Genomic DNA, 22,752 nt, shown 5'->3' with positions numbered 1-22,752 from the left:
AAAAAAAAAAAAGCAAAGCCATCTGTATCCTAGAAAGCCAGAGATCCATTATTCAGGTTGATGGTGCTCTCGCAGCCGAAACAGTGTCACGCAGCCATGTTTGCAACCCTGTCACACCTGACATTCTCTCCTCTCCAATTACCTTTCAATCTCTACTTTTCAATGCCTCTTCCCTCCGTGTCTCATCTTTTCTCTTTCTTGGACCTCTTATCCTTCTATCCACCCCATCTTCTACCCATCCTTTATTCATCCTTTCCCTCACCACGGAGCTAGCAGGGAATCTCGGAGACCTTTTGTATAGTTCTGTGCCCTGAACATTATCAAACCATAATGTCTCTGGTCCTTGGCCTGTGTGGGATTGGGATTGCTCAGGGCAGCTCATTCTCGGTGTGTCATTCGTTGATGATTACGACAGTGGGGACCCAGTGACAGAAGCTGTGTTTCCCATAACCCTCAGATAACTCAGTGTAGTGGAGCTAGCTGCCTTTGCAGTCTGGTTATCTAGCTCTATTCATAGAGTCTGTACAAGCCAACAGTGAGTGGTAAATTGTTTGACCCCAGCCAAGGGCTGAGAGCTGATGTCAGGAAGCCCTGGTTGAAGATTTCCTGTGAACCAGCCTGTGAGAGATAACAGCTTCTAAAATCCACACTTTGAAACATTCCCCAGGAAGATGCCTGAGTTTAGAAAGAAGAAGAGAGTTCCAGTTACTTGGGGGATGAGGCTGTGGGGCCTTTGAAGTGGAATACACTGGAGGAGGTGGTTCCCTGTGGGACAGAGCTTTCATAACCTTGCTCAACTCTCTTGTCTATTCTGTGTTTTTCTGACCACAAACGTAATGTGACCAACTGCTGTCACCTCTGCCAGGATGGACTGAACGGAACTGTAAGCCCCAGACAAACAAAACCGAAACCCTTCTTCTCTTGGGTTGTTTCTGGTCAGGTGTTTGATAACAGTAAGAAAAGAAAGCAATGCTTGGGGAGCTTTACTTCTGAAGGCACTCTGAGAGGATGTGAGACTCTGCAGCAATGAGCAGAGGCACTCTGAGAGGATGTGAGACTCTGCAGCGATGAGAAGACAGGCATAAGGAGACGATGAAGCCAGAGCGTGCAATGAAGTCTGCTACAAAGCCCCGAGTTCATATCCAAGTTCAACTATCTCATGAGTTCTCTAACTTCCTTGAATCATTTGTAAAGCATAGATAATTCTACTTACCTGAGAGGTTCCCTTGAGAGTCAAAGTTGCTTTATATTGTTCCTAGAAAACTTGGTGTGTGGTAGGCACTAAATAAATGCATCTTTCTTTCCACTTTTCCCCTCAATCTGTGTCCAAAAGAACATTGCATTTGTATTTGATCACAAAAACCACAAATGGTCAGGAGAAGTGGAGAGAGTGAGGATGACAACAGGGACATGAGTTCTGGGCTTCTTAGGGGCTTTCCTGCCTGTCCTTGCATCCTTTGTGGTGTCTTGAGTATCCTAGATGCTGAACTCACACGTGTGTGGACTTGGACAGAGGCCAGCTGTTGGGTGTTTTCATTTACAGACATTTCTGATTTTGTGGAAATGTCAGGTTTTCTTTCTGATTCTCTCACTGTCTGCCTGTGGGATCTTGGAATCTTGTGGAAACCTCTTATGTTTCTGAAGACCAGTGACCATCTTTGTGAAACAAGAGGCAGGGCAAGAGGAGAAGCCTTGGCAGGCAGATCCGACCTGCAATGGCACTCTGCTGACCTTGAACTTCTCTGCCCTACTGAACTGGGAGAAACTGTGTTTCTATTGCTTAAGACACCAAGTCTACGTTGTTATCTAAAACAGCAGTAGTGGTGATAATTTTCAAATTTGGCTCCTGGGAGGGATCTTATTTATAAAGTAACCAGCTACTAAAAACAAGCTCTAATTTCCCTATTCTTCCAGGTTCTGTGACAGACAGCAGGAAAATCTGTGGCAGAAAGATTAAGTGTGTGCTTAACAAGTGATTTCTCATGAGATTACCCTAAGGTTGGGAAGCTCTTGAAACATCCAGCTGCATGCCCTACACAATATCTGCAGAGTCCTCAGAGGAAGCAGTGGGTGCCAGAAGCAACGACCTTGACATTTAAGTCGGCCTCTGGTGAGTATGCTTTCCCACCAACCCATCGTGACATGTGTTTTTCTAATGAAGAAGTTCAAACATCAAAAAGAGTCCCATAGAAAGGTCCCTCAAGATAGGCAAGTGGGGTGGCACAGGTATGCCATCCCAGCACTTGGGAGGTGGACGTGGGGGAATTGGGAGTTCAAAGTTACTCGTGACCACATATGTAGTGAGTTTGAGGCCAATCTGGGATGCATGAGGCATTGTCTCAAAAATAGGTGCCCACATGACCCACCTACTTCCAGTCTTACTAGATACTTAGGAGGTGTCCCTCATACCCTGTCTCACTTCCTTACAACTCTATAGGTGCCAGACTCTTCAGCATTGAGAGGCTCTTGAGAACACTGCTTATGAACGAGTCTTAATAGTTCTTATGATCATTCTCATGTTAGACCCTCTCTGGGCTATACTTTTGGCTCAACTGTCAACTTACGGTGTGACTGAAGCCTACATACTTCAGGGCCATGTAAATAAAGAAGTTCAAATAAATAATAGAGTTCATATTTTATCCAAAGATCAACAAGAAGCTACTGAAATGCTACTTGAAATGGCACAGTGAATTATAATTTTTAAATTATAAATTTTTAAATTATAAAAGTAGCACAGAATCATATGGACCAACTTAGCGGAAGGAAGAGAGAGGCAAAAGCTGCCAGGCCACTCCTAACATCTCCAGTGCCCATGGGCACGAGGAGCACATAGCATCCCAGCTGACATCCTGTTCCTGACCTGGGACTCTCTTGCCTTCACCAATCAGCCAGGATCTCCTTATGAGTTCAGTGATGGTGAATAAGTACATACAAAACGCAGCATATAATTTGTTAATACTCGGCATCTTCATCCTCCCACTTCCCCTACTGCGTCCAGGAAGGTAGGGCCCAGAGATGACAACTATCATTCCTAGTCTCCATTACAGGTAGGAGACTAAGTGGTACGTTGCAACCCAGTGGGGGTTAGAAGATGGAAAGGAGAAGCTACTGCTCTCACAGTAGCTCAGAGAGGACAGCTGAATATAGCAGAGGCCACTGTGGGTGTTTTCCTATAGTCTTGGGTCCCCCTAACCATCACTAGTCTCAAGCTGGAAGTTTTCTTTGTAACAAGAGCTTTATCCTTTAAACGGTTTAAAAGTTGGCCTTCAAAACCTTTCAAAAACAATAACAACACCAACAACAAGACCTTACCCAGCCTTTCATTATGTTAAGTCTTCCATTGCTCCTCATACTCAGAGTAACTTCCACTCCCCTGAGCAGCCCTGACTGATCTCCATGGGTTGCAGAAGGAAAGCAAATATTTCTGAGATAACACAATACTATTGCATGTGTTACCAAGGGTTGAAGAATAATTTCTACCTCTCTCTACTGTCATCACAGCCGGTCCACAGCCCTCTCCAGTCTGGTGTGATAAGAAACCAGTTACACTTACCACACCCTCTTTCTTGTGAGGGCTAAACCTATCAAATTTAAAGTAAGGTAAGGTCTGGACATTTACCTACTAAGTTGCAGTAAACAGTGTTCTCTGTCTAGTAAATTTTCCTGACCAATTGGATCATGATGGTGGAAGTCAAGAGGGACAAGACAGCAAACAGTAACAATAAGAGTACATGTCACTGGGAAACCATACCCGTGGCAGGAGTGAGCCAAGTTCCCATCACCAGGATTCTCTTGTTTCCCTGGCTCATCTGGGAAGAAAATATGCTAATCTCTGTAGGACCACTGCTCATATTTTTAATAATGACAACAATACAATTCTTCGTACAACACTTTTCTCAGGTTATTTCAATTACAGTTACTAGTCTGTGGGATGTTTTTCAAATATGACTGTTTTCTCTGCTAACACATGTGGAAGATTAAATATATGCAAATAGCTGTTTGTTTTTAAAGAGCAAAGAGAAAGGAGATTTGGCTTAACTGACTGTCAAACCAGTCGAGACATCTGTAAAGTTGCTGGGCATGGTGGTGAACATCTGTAATTCCAGAATTTAAGAAAAGGGTGTAGAGGGGATTGCTACAAGTAGGAGGCCAGCCTGGGTACACACTGAGTTGGGAGTCAGTTTGGGTACTGACAGAGACACTCTGTCTCTGTAAAGGGAAAAACAAAAACAAAACCAAACCAAACCAAAATAAAATGCAACCACATCTACAATGCCATTGACTATGAGGACTGCATAATTCTTGTACCAGGATAGATGGATGGGCAGATCAAACAAAAATCAGAGCTGTAAGATGTCATCAGTAGAAACCGTGATAACTATGCCACTGTGATTGATTCAGTAGAAGAAATGAGGGATCGAGTTGAGGAAATTGGTTCATTCATAGTACAAGGTTCGCACTTTAGAAACTTTTATTTCTTACTTTTAAGTATGTATATGCATGGGTGTCACAGGTGTGGGCATGTGCTTGTGAGTGCAGCTACCTGTGCCTGTGGAGGCCAGACGAAAGCACAGGATACTGTGGAGCTGTAGGTAGTTGTTAGCTGCCTGAGATGGATGCTAGAACTGAAGTCAGGTCCTCTGCAAGAACAGGACATACTCTGAACTGCTGAGCCATCTTTCTGGCTCCTGTTTTAGACTGTAGACGTCTCCTTAGAGCTCGAGCGTTCGAGGCCGCATCTCCAATGCAAGGGGCCCTCTAGGAGCCTGGTAACTGGATGTGGCAAACAGAAAAATAGACATAACAGGAAAGTGGATTGCCCAACAAATGCATGACTGATGTTCAAACTCACAAGAAACAAGTGAGAAAGCAATTCATAGACGGTGAGATTAGAGGTAGAATGCTGGCAAAAATTGGAAAGGTGGGTAGCATTTTACAAAGCAGAGATAAAAGCAGAGGCTAAGATCTCCTTCTGCAGCTGCTAGTGGTGATGAGGGGCTGAATGGCTAAATGAGCACCCTGGAGGTATTTAGAGAAGTTGAGCGAGTAGGCTCATGTTTATAAATACACAAACTCAAACTTGGAGTGTACTGTGGCCTTTGCTCACATTTGAGAAATTCCTGTCTGATCTGTCTGCTTGGCAGATTGCCTCCGAGGGCTTCCCTAGACTCGCTAAGGTTAAATAGCAGATTCCCTGGCTGTGTATCACCCTCTGCTGCTCCAGAGTCTGGAGCTCTGGAGCTCTGGCCTAGAGTCTATTGAGTCAACTTTAAAGCTGATTCCGTGGAATCATAAGAGTAGGAGGCTGAGAGGGCTACGTTTGAGGTTCTAGGATGTGGGGGCCATCAGTCTGTTGGCTCTTGCATCCGTTTTTTCCTTCAGCAGCTACAGAGCTAAGTTCTATTTTGAATGGTGATTTCTTTTCATCAGTAAGGTTCTAGTACCAATGCGACGGGTCCCTGAGACTGTTCACGGGGGTGTTTACTCTTTCTCAGTCTTGCTAGTAACAGTGTCATTTCCACTGAATGGCACTACCGAACTCCCAGTTTCTAGAAGTTTCTTTCTTGTCTCTTTCAGCTAGGACTCTCCCTGTGATTGGTGGACAGTAGGGGTTGATATTTCAAATCCTCTATGGAAAAAAAAAATCAATCAAAAGAAGGACAAAGAGATGTGGACAGACAGAATGACCATTACTGAAGAATGCTGGGAGCTGAGGTATAAAAGCCACCAGAGACTCATCTGATGCTGGGAGAGCAGCCATGGGAAGAGGGAAGGAGGAGAAGATAAGGAATGTACTGCAGGTGAGAAAGAGCAGGCCTGGATGACTGGGGGGCAAAAGGAGGAAAAAGCAGCCTGAGATTGCCAGCAGAGGAAAATAACACTTTGAGAGTTGCTTTGGCATAGGTGAGAGAGGTAGGGTGCTCATCCCATAAATCCCAAAGCATGAGATAAAAATAAATAAAACCACTTAAAAAGTAGAGTTTGCCAAAAAGGTGGAACTTATTGGGATTTATATGGTTTATATGGGGGAAGTGCTGGGAACTGAGGCAGAGTTCTTAGAGGTTACTAGACATAAATGCTCTGTGTGTGTGTGTGTGTGTGTGTGTGTGTCCAGAAGACACACAAACCCAAGCAGAGTGGTCAGTTTTACAAAGGCATCAGATATATACTTAAATTTGTTGTAAATGTTGAATAATGTTTTAATATGTTCTGTGTGATGGTTAAGGCACACCTGCTATAAAAACGTTATTTATTGCTTATCTCAAACTCTTCTGAATTAGGCACCTCAGTTTTAGTTTGGCGACCAGAAGAGAGATTTCGAAGTTAAATGCTTACAGAGTAGGAAGATCACGTCCCGCAGGGACAGTGGGGGCAGGGCAGCCTGGAACACCTGCAACACATGCCTGCTTGCAGCTGGGTGATGTTCCAGGGGGATCTGATATTCTTCTGTTTCCAAAGGGAAGAGAAGTATGCATTCTTAGTGCCTGTGATCTCAATTCTGAAAGTGGGAAACTAATGGAACTAAAAAGATTGTTGATAGGAAAGCAATCCTGTGGTACCACAGGATATATGGGCCCGGTGGTTTGCAACCTCTGATCTAATCTGTGGAGTGGGAGGGGCGACTTTTACCCTCTCAGTTATAAAATGGTGGTGACCTCCAAGGCTATATATAGAGGGAAGGGATGGCAAGATAAAATTTCCTGTGCTCAAATGTGGAAATAGCGTCCCTAGCCAAACTCCTTGGTCTTTTCCCAGTGCTTCAGCACCAACAAGTCTCACAGGACACACCCCACAGCACAGGCCTTGCAAGCTGCGGAAGAGCTAATGTCCTCAAGGGGTATCCAGCACTGACTTTCGGAGTAGGACCTCAGGCAGGTAAGCCCGGCTCACCAGCCTTCTCAGTCAGCACAAAGACGCTAATTGGAACTTCGAAGACTTTTCGTCAGAAACTTGTGGGCGGAAACTTCCTGGGGTTGCTGGGAGCTTTTTGAGCCTCAGATGCAAGTGAGTGGGTGTCTCACAGAGAAGCCAAGAGAAGAGAACAGGAGAGAGGTGTTTCCCTTGACCGTGGAAACTTTATAAAGAAAACTTACCTTCTCTGGAGCAGTCAGCGTCAGAGGCCTGTCCTTGACACTTGAGTCTCCACAAGACTGAGAGAAGCAAACCCCTTTCTTGGGGCTGGGTGCCATGCAGCAGCCCATGAATTACTCGTGTCCCCAGATCTACTGGGTAGACAGCAGTGCCACTTCTCCTTGGGCTCCTCCAGAGTCAGTTTTTCCCTGTCCATCTTCTGGGCCTAGAGGGCCGGACCAAAGGAGACTGCCACCTCCACCACCACCTGTGGCACCACTACCACCGCCATCGGAACCACCCCCACTGCCGCCACTGACCCCGCTAAAGAAGAAGGACCACAACACAGATCTGTGGCTACTGGTGATATTTTTCATGGTTCTGGTGGCCCTGGTTGGAATGGGGCTAGGGATGTATCAGCTCTTCCATCTGCAGAAGGAACTGGCAGAACTCCGTGAGGTAAGCCTAGCACATGGGTTAATAGGCCCTCGAGTTCCTGGCTGCAACATGCCTCTGCTGCGTGGGAGCAGGGACTTGCTATGGCCCATGTGGGCCATTGCGTTGCTTGCAATGATTTGGGCTTTTGGTTGTTGGTTTGTTTTTAATGGCAAAGATCGTTTTAATTCCCTCTATTTTAGAAAATAGTTGTTAGAGTCTCTTCTTGTAGAGTTGGAGAATCAGGCGCTCATGCCCTCAAAGAGAGTTGTTCTCAACCTGTGGGTCACGATCCCTTAGTGAGGGGAGTCAAACAACCATTTTGGGGGGGTGCGCATATCAGATGTTCTACATATCAGATATTTACATTATGATTTGCAAAGTTACAGTTATGAAGTAGCAATGAAATAATTTTATGGTTGGGGGTTGCCATAACATGAGGGGCTGTATTAGAGAGCTACAGTGTTAGAAACAGTGAGAACCACTGCTCACTGGAAGTTATTTTCCATCTTCTAGAAATTTCAAAGTGAATAATTATTCCAATCTCAGTTGTCAAGGGTGTTTGATGAGTTTCTTACTGCTTCATACTTAGTGATTCAAGGAAGAAAATCAATTTTGAATCTTGTTCAGAAGTGTAAATGAACTAAAATCTCTTCGAAAAGACTTAGAAGTCTTCACTCTAGATACAATTGCATGGCCAAACCCTAACTCAGGCCAGAGTCTGATGTATTGAGTCCTCTTTCTATGGACTGCTGTGGCTTCTGCTTGGCTTAAATAACTCCACATTTATTCTATGATTCTCCCTCTCTCACTAGTTCACCAACCCAAGCCTGAAACTATCATCTTATGAAAAGAAAGTAGGTAAGTACTTTTGTGTCTGTCTTTTGAATTCCCAGAGGTGGTCTTCAACACTCAACCAAGGTGGGAGGATGCCTGGGATTCTGTTCCATTCTTGGGCTTATGATTCCTAGGCATGAAACCCTGAGGAACTTTTGACTCTTCATTCAGGGTGGTTCTGTGAACTATGTGAAAATATTGAATGTCGTTTATTGCTCAGTATCAGTGTATCTGAATGAACACTGCACACAACTCAAATGAATTTGGACTTGACTTCAGAAAGAGACATACATATAGCCCTGGACCTTTCCCTTGGCTCCTTCCAAGGGCATCTTGGTCCCCTTCTTCCAAGGGCATCTTGGTCCCCTTCTTCCAAGGGCATCTTGTCCCCTCCTTCCAAGGACATCTTGTCCCCTCCTTCCAAGGGCATCTTGGTCCCCTCCTTCCAAGGGCATCTTGGTCCCCTCCTTCCAAGGGCATCTTGGTCCCGTCTTACATTGTGGTGGCTGTGACTCCTAGGGACGGAAGGGGTGTAGATGCAAAATACTAGATCAAGTAGGTCCAAGGCCCAGGCCTCCTCGTATTGGTATGAAACTGAGGCTAGGAGAATAGTCCCCCGAGGCCTTGCCACCTATTAGGACTTCCCAATGCATAGAGAAACTTCTACCTCTCAATCATGTCCCAGAAATGAGAAGCACATACAAAGCTGGTTTCCTTTGCGAGGGCAACATGCCACTCTTATCCTAATAACTTTGCAGAAAACCAAACCATCCTAGAAAGGAATGCTTGGTCCATACTTAGTGCAGCTTGGTCTTCATGCTGGTCCCTCAACAACTGGAGTGGGGGCTGTCCCTGAATCTATTGCCTTCCAGTGGATCCCATTCCCCTAATTGGGCTGCCTTGTCTGGCCTCAGTGGGAGAGGATGTGCCTAGTTCTGAGTGCTAGAGTGGATTGGTTCTTGGGGGTGGGGAGGGCTCTCCCTCCTCAAAGGAGAAGGGGGGGAGGGACTGTGTTAGGGGAGGATGGGGAAGGAGCTGCGATCCAGATGTAAAGTGAGTAAATAAATTAATTAATGGAAAGAAAGAAGAAGGAAGGGAGGAAGAGGAGAGAGGGAGAGAGAGGAAGGAAGGAAGGAAGGAAGGAAGAAAAGAAGGACAAAAGTGACCAGTCAGCTCCTGCATGAGGATATAAGCTCTTTCAGGGGTCACTATGGTGTGCTCTGGTTTTCAACTCTGCATTCAGGTCTCTAAGGACCAGAGCCCAGGTTACACAGGCATGGTGGAAATAACTTGTTAGAAAAATGAAACCTCTCGGATTTCTAAAGTGAAATCACTTTGAAAATCAGAGGAGTGTGGCTTGTGAAACAGATGGTGATCACTCATTTTCACCCACTTGATGGAATCATTTTTAGTGAATAGAAGTCAAATGAACAGATGAGTCAGGTTGCCTACCCCAGTAGTTATCTTCTTTATACCAACATAGATGGCCAGAAATTGACAAACCATCAGAAGAACGTCAAAATTGCAACTTTACTCTGAAAAGGAGCTGATTTAAAGAAAGGAGTATTTATTTCTTCCATCAAATTCATAAAAAACCCCAAAGATTATCAAATCATCCAGCGTGCATGGAAATTGCTGTAAGAATCCTAAAGAACACTGAGAAAGTACATTCTAAGGTCTTGAACCCTTAGTTTACCTTGTAATTACATCACCAAAGGATTTTTTAGTTGGGAGTACATATATATATATGTATACACACACAAAAACACCCCTAGTGTTCATCACTTTCTTATTGAACAGTTTGGAAGAAACTGAACTCTCAGAATAGAAGATGAGTTGAAATACAATGTGAGAACATTATGAAGAGCAACCCAAACCACCTTGTGGGACTTTTAATGCCATGAATATTGTGCACTTAATGCTGTTAGTTAAAACAGACAAGTTACCGAAGGCCATTTTCAGTTTAATACTCATTATAAAAGTACATATGCATGTTTTTAAACTTCTAAGAAATTACTTTTCCAAACATTTGTTTATTTTATTGTGCGTTTATGTACACATGCACACACGTGTGTGCCAAAGCTTGTGTGTAGAGGTCAGAGGACACAACCTGTGGGAATAAGTTCTCTCCTTCTACCTGTGGGTTCCAGGGATCAAACACAGGTGCTCAGGCTTGGCAGCCAGTGCCTTTTCTCACTCAGCCATCTGCTGGGCCCTGTTTCTTCTTATACTGCTACCTTCCCCATGGTTAGCTTGCTGGATATCTTATTTATATACAAGGGCTTTAGAGAGCCTCCATGACAGAGGCTGAGTCTTGGTTGGTCAGTGAGGATGAGAGAGAAAGATGGATGCCTTTTCTCAGCAAGCTTATAGCACTGTTGCGGGAAGTATTAAAAAAGCTATCCCGCCATTGCTCCTGCCCGGCTGGTCTGTGTTCTCACCGCTGAGCTGCTCACTCCCAGCCAGCGAGTTCATCTCGCTTCCATGCAACGCCCCACACACCCCACGATCAACCATCTCAACGCCTACTTACCTGGTATAATTAAGACTCTTAAGCTTATAGTTAACCAGTTACATTTATGTATTAATGATAATCACATTTTACAAGATGCCAATGCAATAAATTCAGAGCCAGTTGATAAAGATAACGCTTTAACCCAATTATTCTAAATAATTGAAAATCTTAGCTACTTGTGGCTGTTTAAAAACCATGTGGGATTAGGGCTATCTTCTTGTTTGTCTGCCCCAAGGTTGGCTTCTCTTCCTTCCTCCTGCTACCTCTCTAACTGTACCGCCCAAACTCCAAGCTCCGCCTCCCTTTTCCTGCCCAATCACAAGCCTGCCACTGCCCTAATGTGATTGGACAGAGAAAACCCTCCAACATTAGCACAGTGGCAAAGAGGAACAAAAACAAACCAACAAGACAATTTTAATCTGTACTGCGAATGATACAAAGCAGAGTGGTCTGGTAAAATCCTTGATAGGGCGGTTTATGCTAATGCACAAGGGATCAATCAGACACCTCTTTTGTTTGTTTGTTTGTTTTTCGAGACAGGGTTTCTCTGTGTAGCCCTGGTTGTCCTGGAACTCACTCTGTAGACCAGGCTGGCCTCAAACTCAGAAATCCGCCTGCCTCTGCCTCCCAAATGCTGGGATTAAAGGTGTGCGCCACCACTGCCGGGCCAGACACCTCTTTATAAGGTGGCTAATGCTGATGCACACAGGATCAATCAGACACCTCTTGGAGCGTGATTTCACATGCAAGGAGCCTGAGACAGGAAAAGGTCTTCCCTTGTATTTCTAGATATTGCTAGAACCTATCTAGCAGATATTTATAGGAGTTTATTTTATGAGGATAACATTATACTAGACTGTATGGGGAATGAAAAGGTGAGCACCGTGTGGTTCTCTGCTCCATTTCCTGTTAGTGCGCGGCAGAATGCCAGGTTAGCTGCTCAGGTGGTCTGTGGTATAGGAAAGGTCTAGCCTGTCTACTCACTGTTTTCAAGGGGGCTTGTTCTGGGTGCCAGAGAGGACACGATGTTTCTAGGATGATCTCAATAGACCCAGTGTGTGTTTTATAGTCTACTTCCAAGCCTGAGGTAGACAAGTACATATATATATATATATATATATATATATATATATATATATATATATATGTGTGTGTGTGTGTGTGTGTGTGTATATATATATATACAAGTACATATAAGACAAGTACATATATATATGTGTATATATATATACACACACATATATATATGTATATATACATATATATGTATATTCAGCTAACTGATACATTTTAAATATATGTATATATATGTATATATAAATATATGTATATGTAAATATATACATATATTTAAAATGTATCAGTTAGCTGAATTCATGAAGCCCAGTAATAGATTTCTACCTTAGCTGAAATGTTTGAAGTTAGAGAAACACTTTACTTTTTTAAGTAAAAAAAGTTTACTTTTAAGAATATTGTCGATTTTAATTATGTCAATTTAATTTACTGATGCTACACTAAACAAGGCTAAATGTTCTTGTGACTTTACCATATTGTAAAATGCCATTAGGGAAAGACTTGGTAACCAGGCTTTCAAAGCCCAGCTGTGTTAGTACTTGTTTAGCCATTAAGTGTTTATTCCAGAGAGGGGCAGTTTTCCTGAACAAGAAGGAAGCAAAGACAATTTTGTTTTATAGTTGCCCCAGCAAGGAGAAGCCAGACGTATCAAGAAAGGAAATGACAGAGGGATTTCAGGTTTCAAAGGTTGAAGGGTCATAGTTGACAAAAGGTGCTGAAGGGTTTCCCAAAAGGAAGAGCGGTGAAGTTGGTCAGTTAGAGAACTGACAGGAATTTAACACAGAGATCTCATCTGGAGGGTGTTGCAGACAGAATGAGGAAAGGCTCAGAGGCAGGGAAGAAGGGGGCATGATTAGGTCATAGGTCTCATGCTGTGTGCGAGTGCTCAGTGTGACAGAGGAGGAACGGTGAGGCAAAGACAGCCTGAGTGAAAATCTGGGCGTCCTCATGACCTGGGAAGAGGTCTTAATAGAGTCAGTTTGGGAATACACTGTAGGATGATGGTCAGAAGGTGAATCTTAGTCTTTTCTAGACTCTCATCAGTCAGCAGAATCAGGATAACAGCCAGCCTGGGTGTACATTGGTTGCCTCCATCACTATGGTCAGTCAGCTTCTAATATCTTTTTGCCGATCATACATAATTAGGGGAGTAATCTTGACCTAAAGGGGCCAAGGCAGGTTCTAAATGGAGTAAAGGAAATAGCAGTCTTGTGCAGCAGTGTTTGTATTCATTGTTTTATTGTAATGTAATTTGTGTGTGTGTGTGTGTGTGTGTGTGTGTGTGTGTGTGTATATATATATATATATATATATATATATATATATATGTCTTTCCCTATCTTGTCTTTTTAAACTGTTTTTGAAATACAGACTCCTATGAGTCCCCCAATTTAGATTTTCTCAGTGAGTGTGTACTAGAATATTTCATATTATGCTCTAAAAATCTTATATTTAAATGATGGGATTTAGAGGCCCATCAAGATATATATCATAGGTGGCCTCTATCATAATAATTTTCACATGTCTTTTATCTCTTTGTTACGCAGGCAACCTCAGTACATCCTCTGAAAAAAAAGAGCCAAGGAATGTGGCCCACTTAACAGGTTTGTGTCTGGAAGGAGTGGGTGGGGACAGAAAGCCTTTGGAAAACTGTGAACCAACTGCTAAATTTCCATTGCAGCTCTTGGAAAGTTTTACTGACAACCGTAGTTATCACTTAAGATCATTCTTATCTCTTGGATCTCATGACCCTAATCTGACTAAACCTAATGCTATGGAATTTTGTATGATTTCATCTTACCCATGCAAAGCATACTCTTTTCAACCATTCCAAAGTCTGCAGGGGGACTTGTGACATAGGTCCAATAGGAAAACCAGAGGGTGAAATGGTGAGCTATTTTGAGTAAGAAGAGACATTTCTGGCATTTGTGGCTTTCAGCCTAAGATTATAAAGTAAAGAAGTGGTTTAGTACAATATGGTATGAGTCCCTCCATTAGAAAAATAAACATCAAAAATGTGGGTAAATATGGGTCTACCAGCTCCTGTAATCACTTGGAGACTGTAGAAAAGTTCATCTGGGTCCATAAACACTTATTGAGTAGTAGCTGTGTGCAGGTACATTTAATCATGTGTGAATACAAAGAAAGGGGATTAGCCCAAAAGAAGAGACCAAGGAATCCAAACTAAATGAGGAGATGAACTACATAATCATGAGACTTCGTCCAACTGTAGAACTCCAGAGGTCCCTTTTTATATGGAGGGGTCCCCAAACCCAGAAGTGTTGGTACTAGTTTAGATTATAAAGTGTTTATTACAGAGACCTGAAAGTATCCTAACAATCTTCCCTGAGTTTCACCTGAGGCACCACTAAATTTGTCCCATGTATAAGGATGATTAAGATGAGGTGGGAAATTTGGCAAATGGGTTGAAGAAACTCAGTGGTGGACCATGTTTTAACTCCTCAGCCACTTTTGCATCAGATGCCATTCTGGATAGAACTTGAGTTAAGGGAGACCCCATAGTTTTGTTTTGGAATCTTAGCGTGTCAGAGCCTTTCTGGCTGAACGCTCCTCTCTGGTTTATTACAGGGAACCCCCACTCACGGTCCATCCCTCTGGAATGGGAAGACACATATGGAACGGCTCTGATCTCTGGAGTGAAGTACAAGAAAGGTGGCCTTGTGATCAGTGAAGCTGGGTTGTACTTTGTATATTCCAAAGTCTACTTCCGGGCTCAGACTTGCAACAACCAGCCCCTAAACCACAAGGTCTATATGAGGAACTCTAAGTATGCTGGGGATCTGGTGCTAATGGAGGAGAAGAAGTTGAACTACTGCACTACTGGCAAGATGTGGGCCCACAGCAGCTACCTGGGGGCAGTATTCAATCTTACCAGTGCTGACCATTTATACGTCAACATATCTCAACTCTCTCTGATCAGTTTTGAGGAATCTAAGACCTTTTTTGGCTTATATAAGCTTTAAAAGAAAAAGCATTTTAGAATGATCTACTAGTCTTGATCATGGGCACCAGGAAATATCGTCTTGTATGAGAGTCTTTCTTAAGACCCATTGAGATTAATTAAGACTACATGAGCCACAAAGACCTCATGATCATAAGGTCCAACAGGTCAGCTATCCTTCATTTTCTCAAGGTCTATGGAGTGGTCCTTAATGCCTGCATCATGAGCCAGATGGGAGGAGGACTGTGACTGAGGAACATAAAGCTTTGGGCTGCTGTGTGACAATGCAGAGGCACAAAGAAGGAACTGTCTGATGTTAAATGGCCAAGAACATGTTAGCCATTGAAGAAGACACCGTTACACTCACCTTCCGGGTGGGTCTACTTGCTACCTCACAGGAGACCTTTTTGAGACACATAGTTGTGGTATGAATATACAAGGGTGAGAAAGGCGGCTAGGTTTGACTGATAAGCTAGAGACTTAAAACAGCCAGTGTCCCATTGACACCATCTTTACTGTTACCTGATGTTTTCTGAGCCCACCTTCGATGTTAACAGAGAAGTAAGGGATGTTTGAGGCACAAATCATTCTCTACATAGCATTTGTACCTCCAGTGCAATGATGTCTATGTGTGTTTGTATGTATGAGAGCAAACAGATTCTAAAGAGTCATATAAATATAATGTGTACATTATAAAGTACATATTAGAAACATATGTGTTACCTTTGATGCTAGATATCTGAATGTTTTTTGGTAATAAACTCTAATAGTCTTCAAAATCTTTTATTATCAGCTACTGATGCTGTTTTCCTTTCATACAACTAGTATTTATGTTCTGTGCATCTTAATGAAGAAAAGACAAATAAAATTATGTTATAGAATACAGAAATGCGTTAAGGACATAGACTTTAGAAATCAATGAGATGTGCTTATTGTTTCTATTCTCCATGGCTTCTTCATTCACAATGACTTTGGAGCATTCTGAGAAGAACTTACAAAGGTGAGTAGAGCCATGTGACCAATTCCCCCATCTTTGTTGGTTTCTCTTCTCTCTAGTTTATTTCCTCTGGACCTCACCTTACCCTGAGTTTTGTTTATCAGCATTATGACCAGTGTTAAGCGGATCCAACTTTTCATATATTCAATGGCAGCTCATATTTCCCTGGGGCAGAGCTATGACAAAATGGAAAGGACACATAGTTCATATTAAAATGGAAAGGACACATAGTTCATATTAAAAGGCTGGAGTTGAGTCTTTGTCCTTTTTCTTAGCTCACTTTGTACTCTTTGGTTGGCCTCTGATGTGCAGAAAAGAACTGATATATGTGTAACATTAATGTAGCCTCTTTAATATGTGTGTTTCATAGAACTTTGTGTGGTTTACAGGATGGGAGTTTGAAGCAACAAATGGGAAGAAAAGCTAGAAAGGAAACAGACACAAAAAATATACACTGATCCATATCACTAGATACAAGAACAATATTATTAGGTATCTGATATGTCCAGGAATTAAATAGAAGAGGAAGAACAGACAACAGAGCCCAAGATCTCATCTGAAAGGCAATAAATGTTTCCTGAATGAACTGAAGGATAGAACCGAAGGCTCAGGTTGGAACGTGTCAACTGCTCTTCTTCACATTCTGCTGTCATCTGCTTTGGGTGATTTGGTCCTTCATGGAGAATGTCTGAGAGAGTTTGGTCCTTTGGTTGTAGATTTGTCTTTCCAGCCACTGTGATAAAACCCTCCTTATCTTTTTTTCCTTATATTTTGATCTCAAAATCAAAGAAGGCTACTCTAAGAAGCCCAGGAAGTTTTCTGGATATTTTTATTTTCTTGGTCAATGGACATTTCTAGATAACCATACTGCAGCAAAGAAGTAAGCATGGGACAGAGGCATCTTGGAATTGGTGTGTGTTATAATCTAGCAGTCAAACTACTCTTGTATCCATCTCTCTAAGGTGACTCTGGGGTTATATTAACAGTTCACTACACTTGAAGTATTCTGATTCTTGGCCTTTCAATGAAGATCAAATATAGTATTAGTTCTAATGAAGAGATGCTAACAAAACCTTAAGAACCATTGAGGTGTTTTTCTTTAATTTCAAACATAAGTAATGTTAAAATCAAAACACCTTTGAATGTATTCATTGAAAATGGGACCACCTGTTGTTTCTTAGCGAAAGATGATTAAACACAAATTTGAACACAGACCTTACACAGAAGTCACTTCTTGTTCAGTAGTTTGAGGTTTTGTTTTCTGACATCTAACAGCACACAACACCCATTCTTTTCTTAGCCCCTCAGAGTGGTGGCTTTGTGTTCTCTGAAGTAGGTTTTGACTTACCACAGCTTAACAGGAAAGAGTTCTCCTGTGGCCATCATCAGAAGAGTGCCTCTTCTGAGGTGCTTTCAGGCTTTCAGAAGAGGGGAATGGAGGGGGAAACCTGGCCCCTCGAAACCAAAGTAGATGCTTGCCTATATGGGCTAAGGCTTAGACATCCCCTGGTCCTTATCAAAAGAAGTGCAAAGGCTGTGTGTGTGTGTGTTTAAAGGTACCTGGGCAGAATTTCTTCCTTGGCTTCCCTAATGTCATGGGTCATGAGTGATTTAGAAAGAAATTGAGAGGCAGAACACATCGCTTATGAGCTCAACAGTGAGCCCAACTGAGTAGCAATGCAGCTTCTTGTAGTGACAAGGACCCTCAGAATTCACCTAGGAACCTGCTAGACTTAGCCATGTAAGTGGCTAAGCAGGCATCTTGTTTCTTTTTTCTTTTCTTTTCTTTCTTTTTTTCTTCCTTCCTCCCTTTCTTTCTTTTCTTTTCTTTTTTCTTTTTTTTTAGGCATCTTGTTTCTTAAAGTTCATTTAGAATTAGCAGGTCTCAACGCTGACCTGCTCACTTCTGTCCCCAGGTCTGCTAAACTGTGACAGTTCTCCATATTTTTGAAAATGCATCTTCAGAATAAGGCAATATAGCTTTCATCCCGTTCCATTCAGAGGTTTCCTTGGAGCAGTAGGGTTACACTTTCTTCTAATTCTATAGAATGATGTAAAAACTCATGCTCACGTTCTATTGGAGCTCCAGTCTTCACACTAAGACTGTCAACAAGACCCTCATTCTCTATAAATGGACAGTGCCCATTAGAGCAGGTTTCCCAGCTCTCTAGCTGTCGATGCTCTCCCAGAGCACTTGCCACTCCCACAGTAATTTATTGCCTTCAAGGCATCCCTAAAATAATGTGTATAAACAATGTGTATAAACTGAAGGTTTAGAGTAATGGTGTGTGTGTGTGTGTGTGTGTGTGTGTGTGTGTGTGTGTGTGTGATAAGACACACAGTATAAGCTACATGTGAAATTGAGTATTAGACTTCATCATTTCCAAATCCACATATATCTCCTTGAGTAGACACTCAGAATTCTGGTATTTAAACATAAGATATTTATTTGTTCTCCAAGTGGCTTTCAAAAATGTCTTTACTGACAGTCATTTAGATAATTTCATGCACACATAATATATATGCTGATTATTTTCTTCCCTACACTCTTTCTTATTTCTTTCTAATCTCCCTTCCCCCCTTCCCCCCTGCATCAGTCCCTTTCTACAAAATGTGGCTTTTGGTTTGATGTTGTGACTCATTTCATTTAACCCAGGCCATCCCTTGTGAACAATTAGATTTGATCCATTTGAGCCTGGTGGAATCACCGGTGGGCGCACAACTGAAGGCAATTACTACCTCTATCCATGAGTCTATTAGTAGCAAACAGTCCATAGGTGTAGGGCAGGCACCTATGAGGCACTCTTCTAGCTGTGTTTGACTTTCATTGATGGACCTGTTCTTGTGCAGCCCCAGTGCAAACATCTGCAGCTATTGTGAGTCTGTGATTGCAAATGGCTCTGTATTACCAGATGATAGCATTTTGGAGCCCTTCTCCCTAACTTTTGGCCCTTACAGTTTTTCTAGTTCTTTCATAATGTTCTCTGAGCCTTAAGGGTATGGTATATTGATATTGATGTCTTGTTTAGGGCCAAGCACCCATCCATCACTTGTTTTCCATACTTTGTATACATGAGTCTCTGCACTCAATATCATTCATCAAGAAAAGAGGCTTCTCTGATTAAGGATGAGAGAAAAATTTGTATATGAGTAAGATATAGTTACAAGACACTTGCTGCTATGAACATTAAGCTAGACCATAATATCCAAGTTCCCCTGTAATTTCCAACTAGCAAGGATTTTTTCACCAGATTATGCTAGGCATAGCTTCCCTCCAATGAAGCAAGTCTTAAATTCAATTGTTATAGGTGTTAGTCACACCTATAACAAAAGCCGCTCCAACACTAGTGGGAGCATCTTGCCTGGAAGTTAGCAAGTGTCTTTTTTTTTTTTTTTTTTTGGTTTTTCAAGACAGGGTTTTTCTGTGTAGCTCTGGCTGTCCTGGAACTCACTTTGTAGACCAGGCTGGCCTCGAACTCAGAAATCCACCTGCCTCTGCCTCCCAAGTGCTGGGATTAAAGGCGTGCGCCACCACTGCCCGGCGGCTTTTTTTGTTTTTTTTATGTCTTCCATATAAAAGAAACTTTCCTCGAGGATACAAGAATAGAGTCCTTTATGGAGTTCGTTTCATTGGCAAAGTGGAAAGCAGGCAATAAAGAAATAATAAAAAATATATAGGTACACACTCGTTATTCCTATACTTACCAGACTAAGGTAGATGGATTGCAGGTTTAAGATCAGTCTGGGTTGCACAAGTTTCTCTTTTCTAGAAGAATGCAAACACATATGTAATGTCATGTGGTAGTGTCATGAAGAAAATGAGATAAGGTGGCAGGGAGTGATGGAAGAATGGCAATTGAGACATGCAGATGTCTAGGGCAGAACACCTCAAGCAGAGAAGCTGCCAGGTCAGAGCCTTAAGATGGAAAGTTGTTAGGCTTTATTCTAGCGCAACATAGATTCATATGTTATTAACTTAATCCTTGAAGTGATAGTTTGGGGACATGGGACCTATTAAGAGGTGACTAGGTCATGAAACAGAACCCTCATGAGTGAACTGATTTTATTTTATTAAGAACTAGGCTAATAATCTCCCCACTATGTTTTTCGGCTTTGCTTTTTTAAACACGTGTTCTTCTCCTCTCACTTTTTGCCAAGTTATAGACCAGTTCAAAGGCAAACATCAAATGCCATCACTCTGTCCTGCCCACAGTTATACCCATGTTATGCCCACAGACTTCCCAGCCCTTACAAGTCCTTCCTTGGTCACCTTGTAAACTATTCAGTCTGTGGTATTGTGATGTAGCAGTAGAGAGCAGTTAGAGTCACCCTATACATAGAGATCACAGGCTCCCAGAGGTGTCCATAGATTTTCTCTGGCTTCTTCCAGAGAACTATGTATCCTCTGCTTCCATCAGAACTCCCAGAGCCACCACTCTGCTGTCTCTGGCAACTCAGCTGTCTTGAGGTAAGAAAGAAAGAGATTGAAGTCAGGGTGAGGAGGCCTGGTGAGTTCAGCCACTGCTACTTGCTTAACTGTGTGTGTGACTTTAAGTAAGTCCATGGACATTGTGAAATCCCTTTCCTAGTCCTCTATAGAAATGCCGTTGCTGCCATGAGAAGGAATACTTCACGCCTTGGAAAGACTGCTGGAGGAAGAACAGTGGAGCTGTTGTATTTCTCAATAAGATTGTCATGTTGAGATAAATTCCTGGGCAGGAGAGATGGCTTGGCAGGCAAAGGCACTTGTGAATCTATTGACCTCAGGTCAATTCCCCAGAAAGTGTGTAAAGGTGGGAAGAGAAAATTGACTCCATAAAGTTGTCTTCTGACCTCCACACACGTGCTATGACACATGTGCCTATGTACACCTCACATACACACACACACACACACACACACACACACACACACCCATATGCACACACACCATGTGTTTATATACACATGCACAGAGAAAACTAAGATTTCTTGCTCTTTAATATTTTTAAAATCATTTTATAACTTGCTTTTATTTTTAAGTATGCCATTATACATATAAGAGCAACTGGCTTGTGTCAGATTCTTAATTCATAGTTGAGATATTATATATCTTATGTGTTCACTATATAAAAAGTCTACTATGGATTAGACATATTTTAATTAGATTACAAATAATGGAACTCATAACCTATTCATAGATTCATATCATGTACTTTGCTTATATTAATTTCCAGTTACTATCTCATGTTCCTCTCTCTCCTTTCCTGCTGGTTCCCTTACCTCCTTCTGTTTTCTATTCATAAGTATGTACATATATTTAAGTCTAATGTTCTCAATCTGAAATAAAATATTATAGTTGTCTATTTGGCTTTCTGAGTCTGGTTTATTTTGCTTACCATGATAATCTATAGTCGTATTCCTTTTCCTGCAGATATGATTAGCCATCCTGATGACTGTGTCTTTTCATTCTGAAATACAATTTTAAGAGATGATACTTAAATATTTAATTTCGGTAACAGGACATTTAAGCTTAGTGCTATCCTTGATCATAGCTGCCCTCTTCATTAAACCTGGGATCACTTCAGGAGATGAGAGCTGCCAAGGGGATCCCCCTCTTTCCAGTACAGTCTGTTATAGAGGGACTAGAACCTCTTCATTCTCATGCTGCAGCCCCACTTTCTGTGGGTGAACCACTTCAAAGACTACATGAAGTTTTGGTAAGAGACACCCTCGATGCTATCAAGTCTTAAAGTGCTCAAATATGTAAGGCATGCAAGACAAGAACCCTGGCCAGTGAGACAACAGCCACTTGGAGTTTCCAAGGCTTCTATGGGCATGAATAGATCTTTTGGGGTTATTTGTTCTAGAGCTTATGCTCCATCCTGCTCCAACCCAACTCTGTTCTTGCTCCACTTCCAATATGTAGAAGAAAATGTATACACATTTTTGTTGGAAGGGAACGTTCTAAACATTGTCTATCATTGAAAGAGAAGGTCCGTGGAGGGAGGTTCATGGAGCTATAAAGACACTCACTCTGGCCTCAAGTAAATGAATAAGATGCTAGATCTTCACCAAAGAGGTTAAAGTCTAGATTGAAGTGACTTTAGATTCATGGAGAAGAGATAGCGCCGTTTAGATGGTGAGAAAGAGACAGAGGTGTTAAACAGAACTCTGAAGTGTGAGCTCGAATGGAAGGGTCGCCTTAACCTCAGCATCCTCTTTGCATCATTTAGGTGGCCTTATTCTGGTTTCTAAGAAATTCAGACAGCTTTTGCAGAGGTCTGGACAGGGTGATGAAAAGAAGAAACCAGCCAGTGTTGATTCTATTAAAGCTCCCATTAGAGTTGTGCTCTTGTGTTGCTGACTGGTCTGGCCAGCCAGCTTGTCCAACCTGTTCAATGAATATGAAGATTCCTTCTGTTTCTAGCAGAGGATGTATCCAGGAGTCCAGGTGAGCACATAAGAGATCCACATTTAATTAGGAATGCTTTTTCTGCCTTACAGCCAAATTTGTGTTTATGGTTCACTGAATGGTTCAGTGTATCAGCTTCTAATTTAAAAGTGATATAACATTTACCACAAGACTTATTATTGCCCTCAAATCATGACGTATGTACATAGTAAGATTTCATTGCCTCCCTTTGAATAAGAGTTACAGAAAGTTCCTATATTTAGGTCAGGTCATAACTCCTCTAGGCAAGCATTACTGACTCCAGCTTGTGAGAAGGTTGAGAAGTGGCAACTTCTCAGTGACCATGGAGTATCAGAACTCTAGATGAGGCTTGTCAGATCTGAAGACTGGTAGCCACATATCAGTTTGTCTCATGGCCTCATTATAATTTCCAGTATTCGTCATTTAACAACTGTTTGTTAAGTACA

The 22,752-nt window shown here is 42.1% G+C and overlaps 1 protein-coding gene across 1 annotated transcript; it reads left to right on the top strand.

The window, feature by feature from the left end:
- Positions 1–5,711: 5,711 nt before the first annotated feature.
- Faslg (Fas ligand) lies at positions 5,712–15,783 on the top strand. The gene is made up of 5 exons (XM_031342231.1): positions 5,712–5,801; positions 6,757–7,530; positions 8,322–8,367; positions 13,480–13,536; positions 14,522–15,783. Exons 2-5 carry the CDS (start codon positions 7,189–7,191, stop codon positions 14,914–14,916), a joined length of 840 nt encoding a protein of 279 aa, XP_031198091.1. The 5' UTR covers positions 5,712–5,801; positions 6,757–7,188; the 3' UTR covers positions 14,917–15,783.
- The last annotated feature ends 6,969 nt before the right edge of the window (positions 15,784–22,752 follow it).

This window comes from Mastomys coucha, unplaced genomic scaffold (genome assembly GCF_008632895.1).
Source record: "Mastomys coucha isolate ucsf_1 unplaced genomic scaffold, UCSF_Mcou_1 pScaffold1, whole genome shotgun sequence".
In the NCBI taxonomy this organism is placed as follows: domain Eukaryota; kingdom Metazoa; phylum Chordata; class Mammalia; order Rodentia; family Muridae; genus Mastomys; species Mastomys coucha.
The sequence above is the reverse complement of the archived record's forward strand: the minus strand, read 5'-3'. Positions and strand labels throughout refer to the sequence as shown.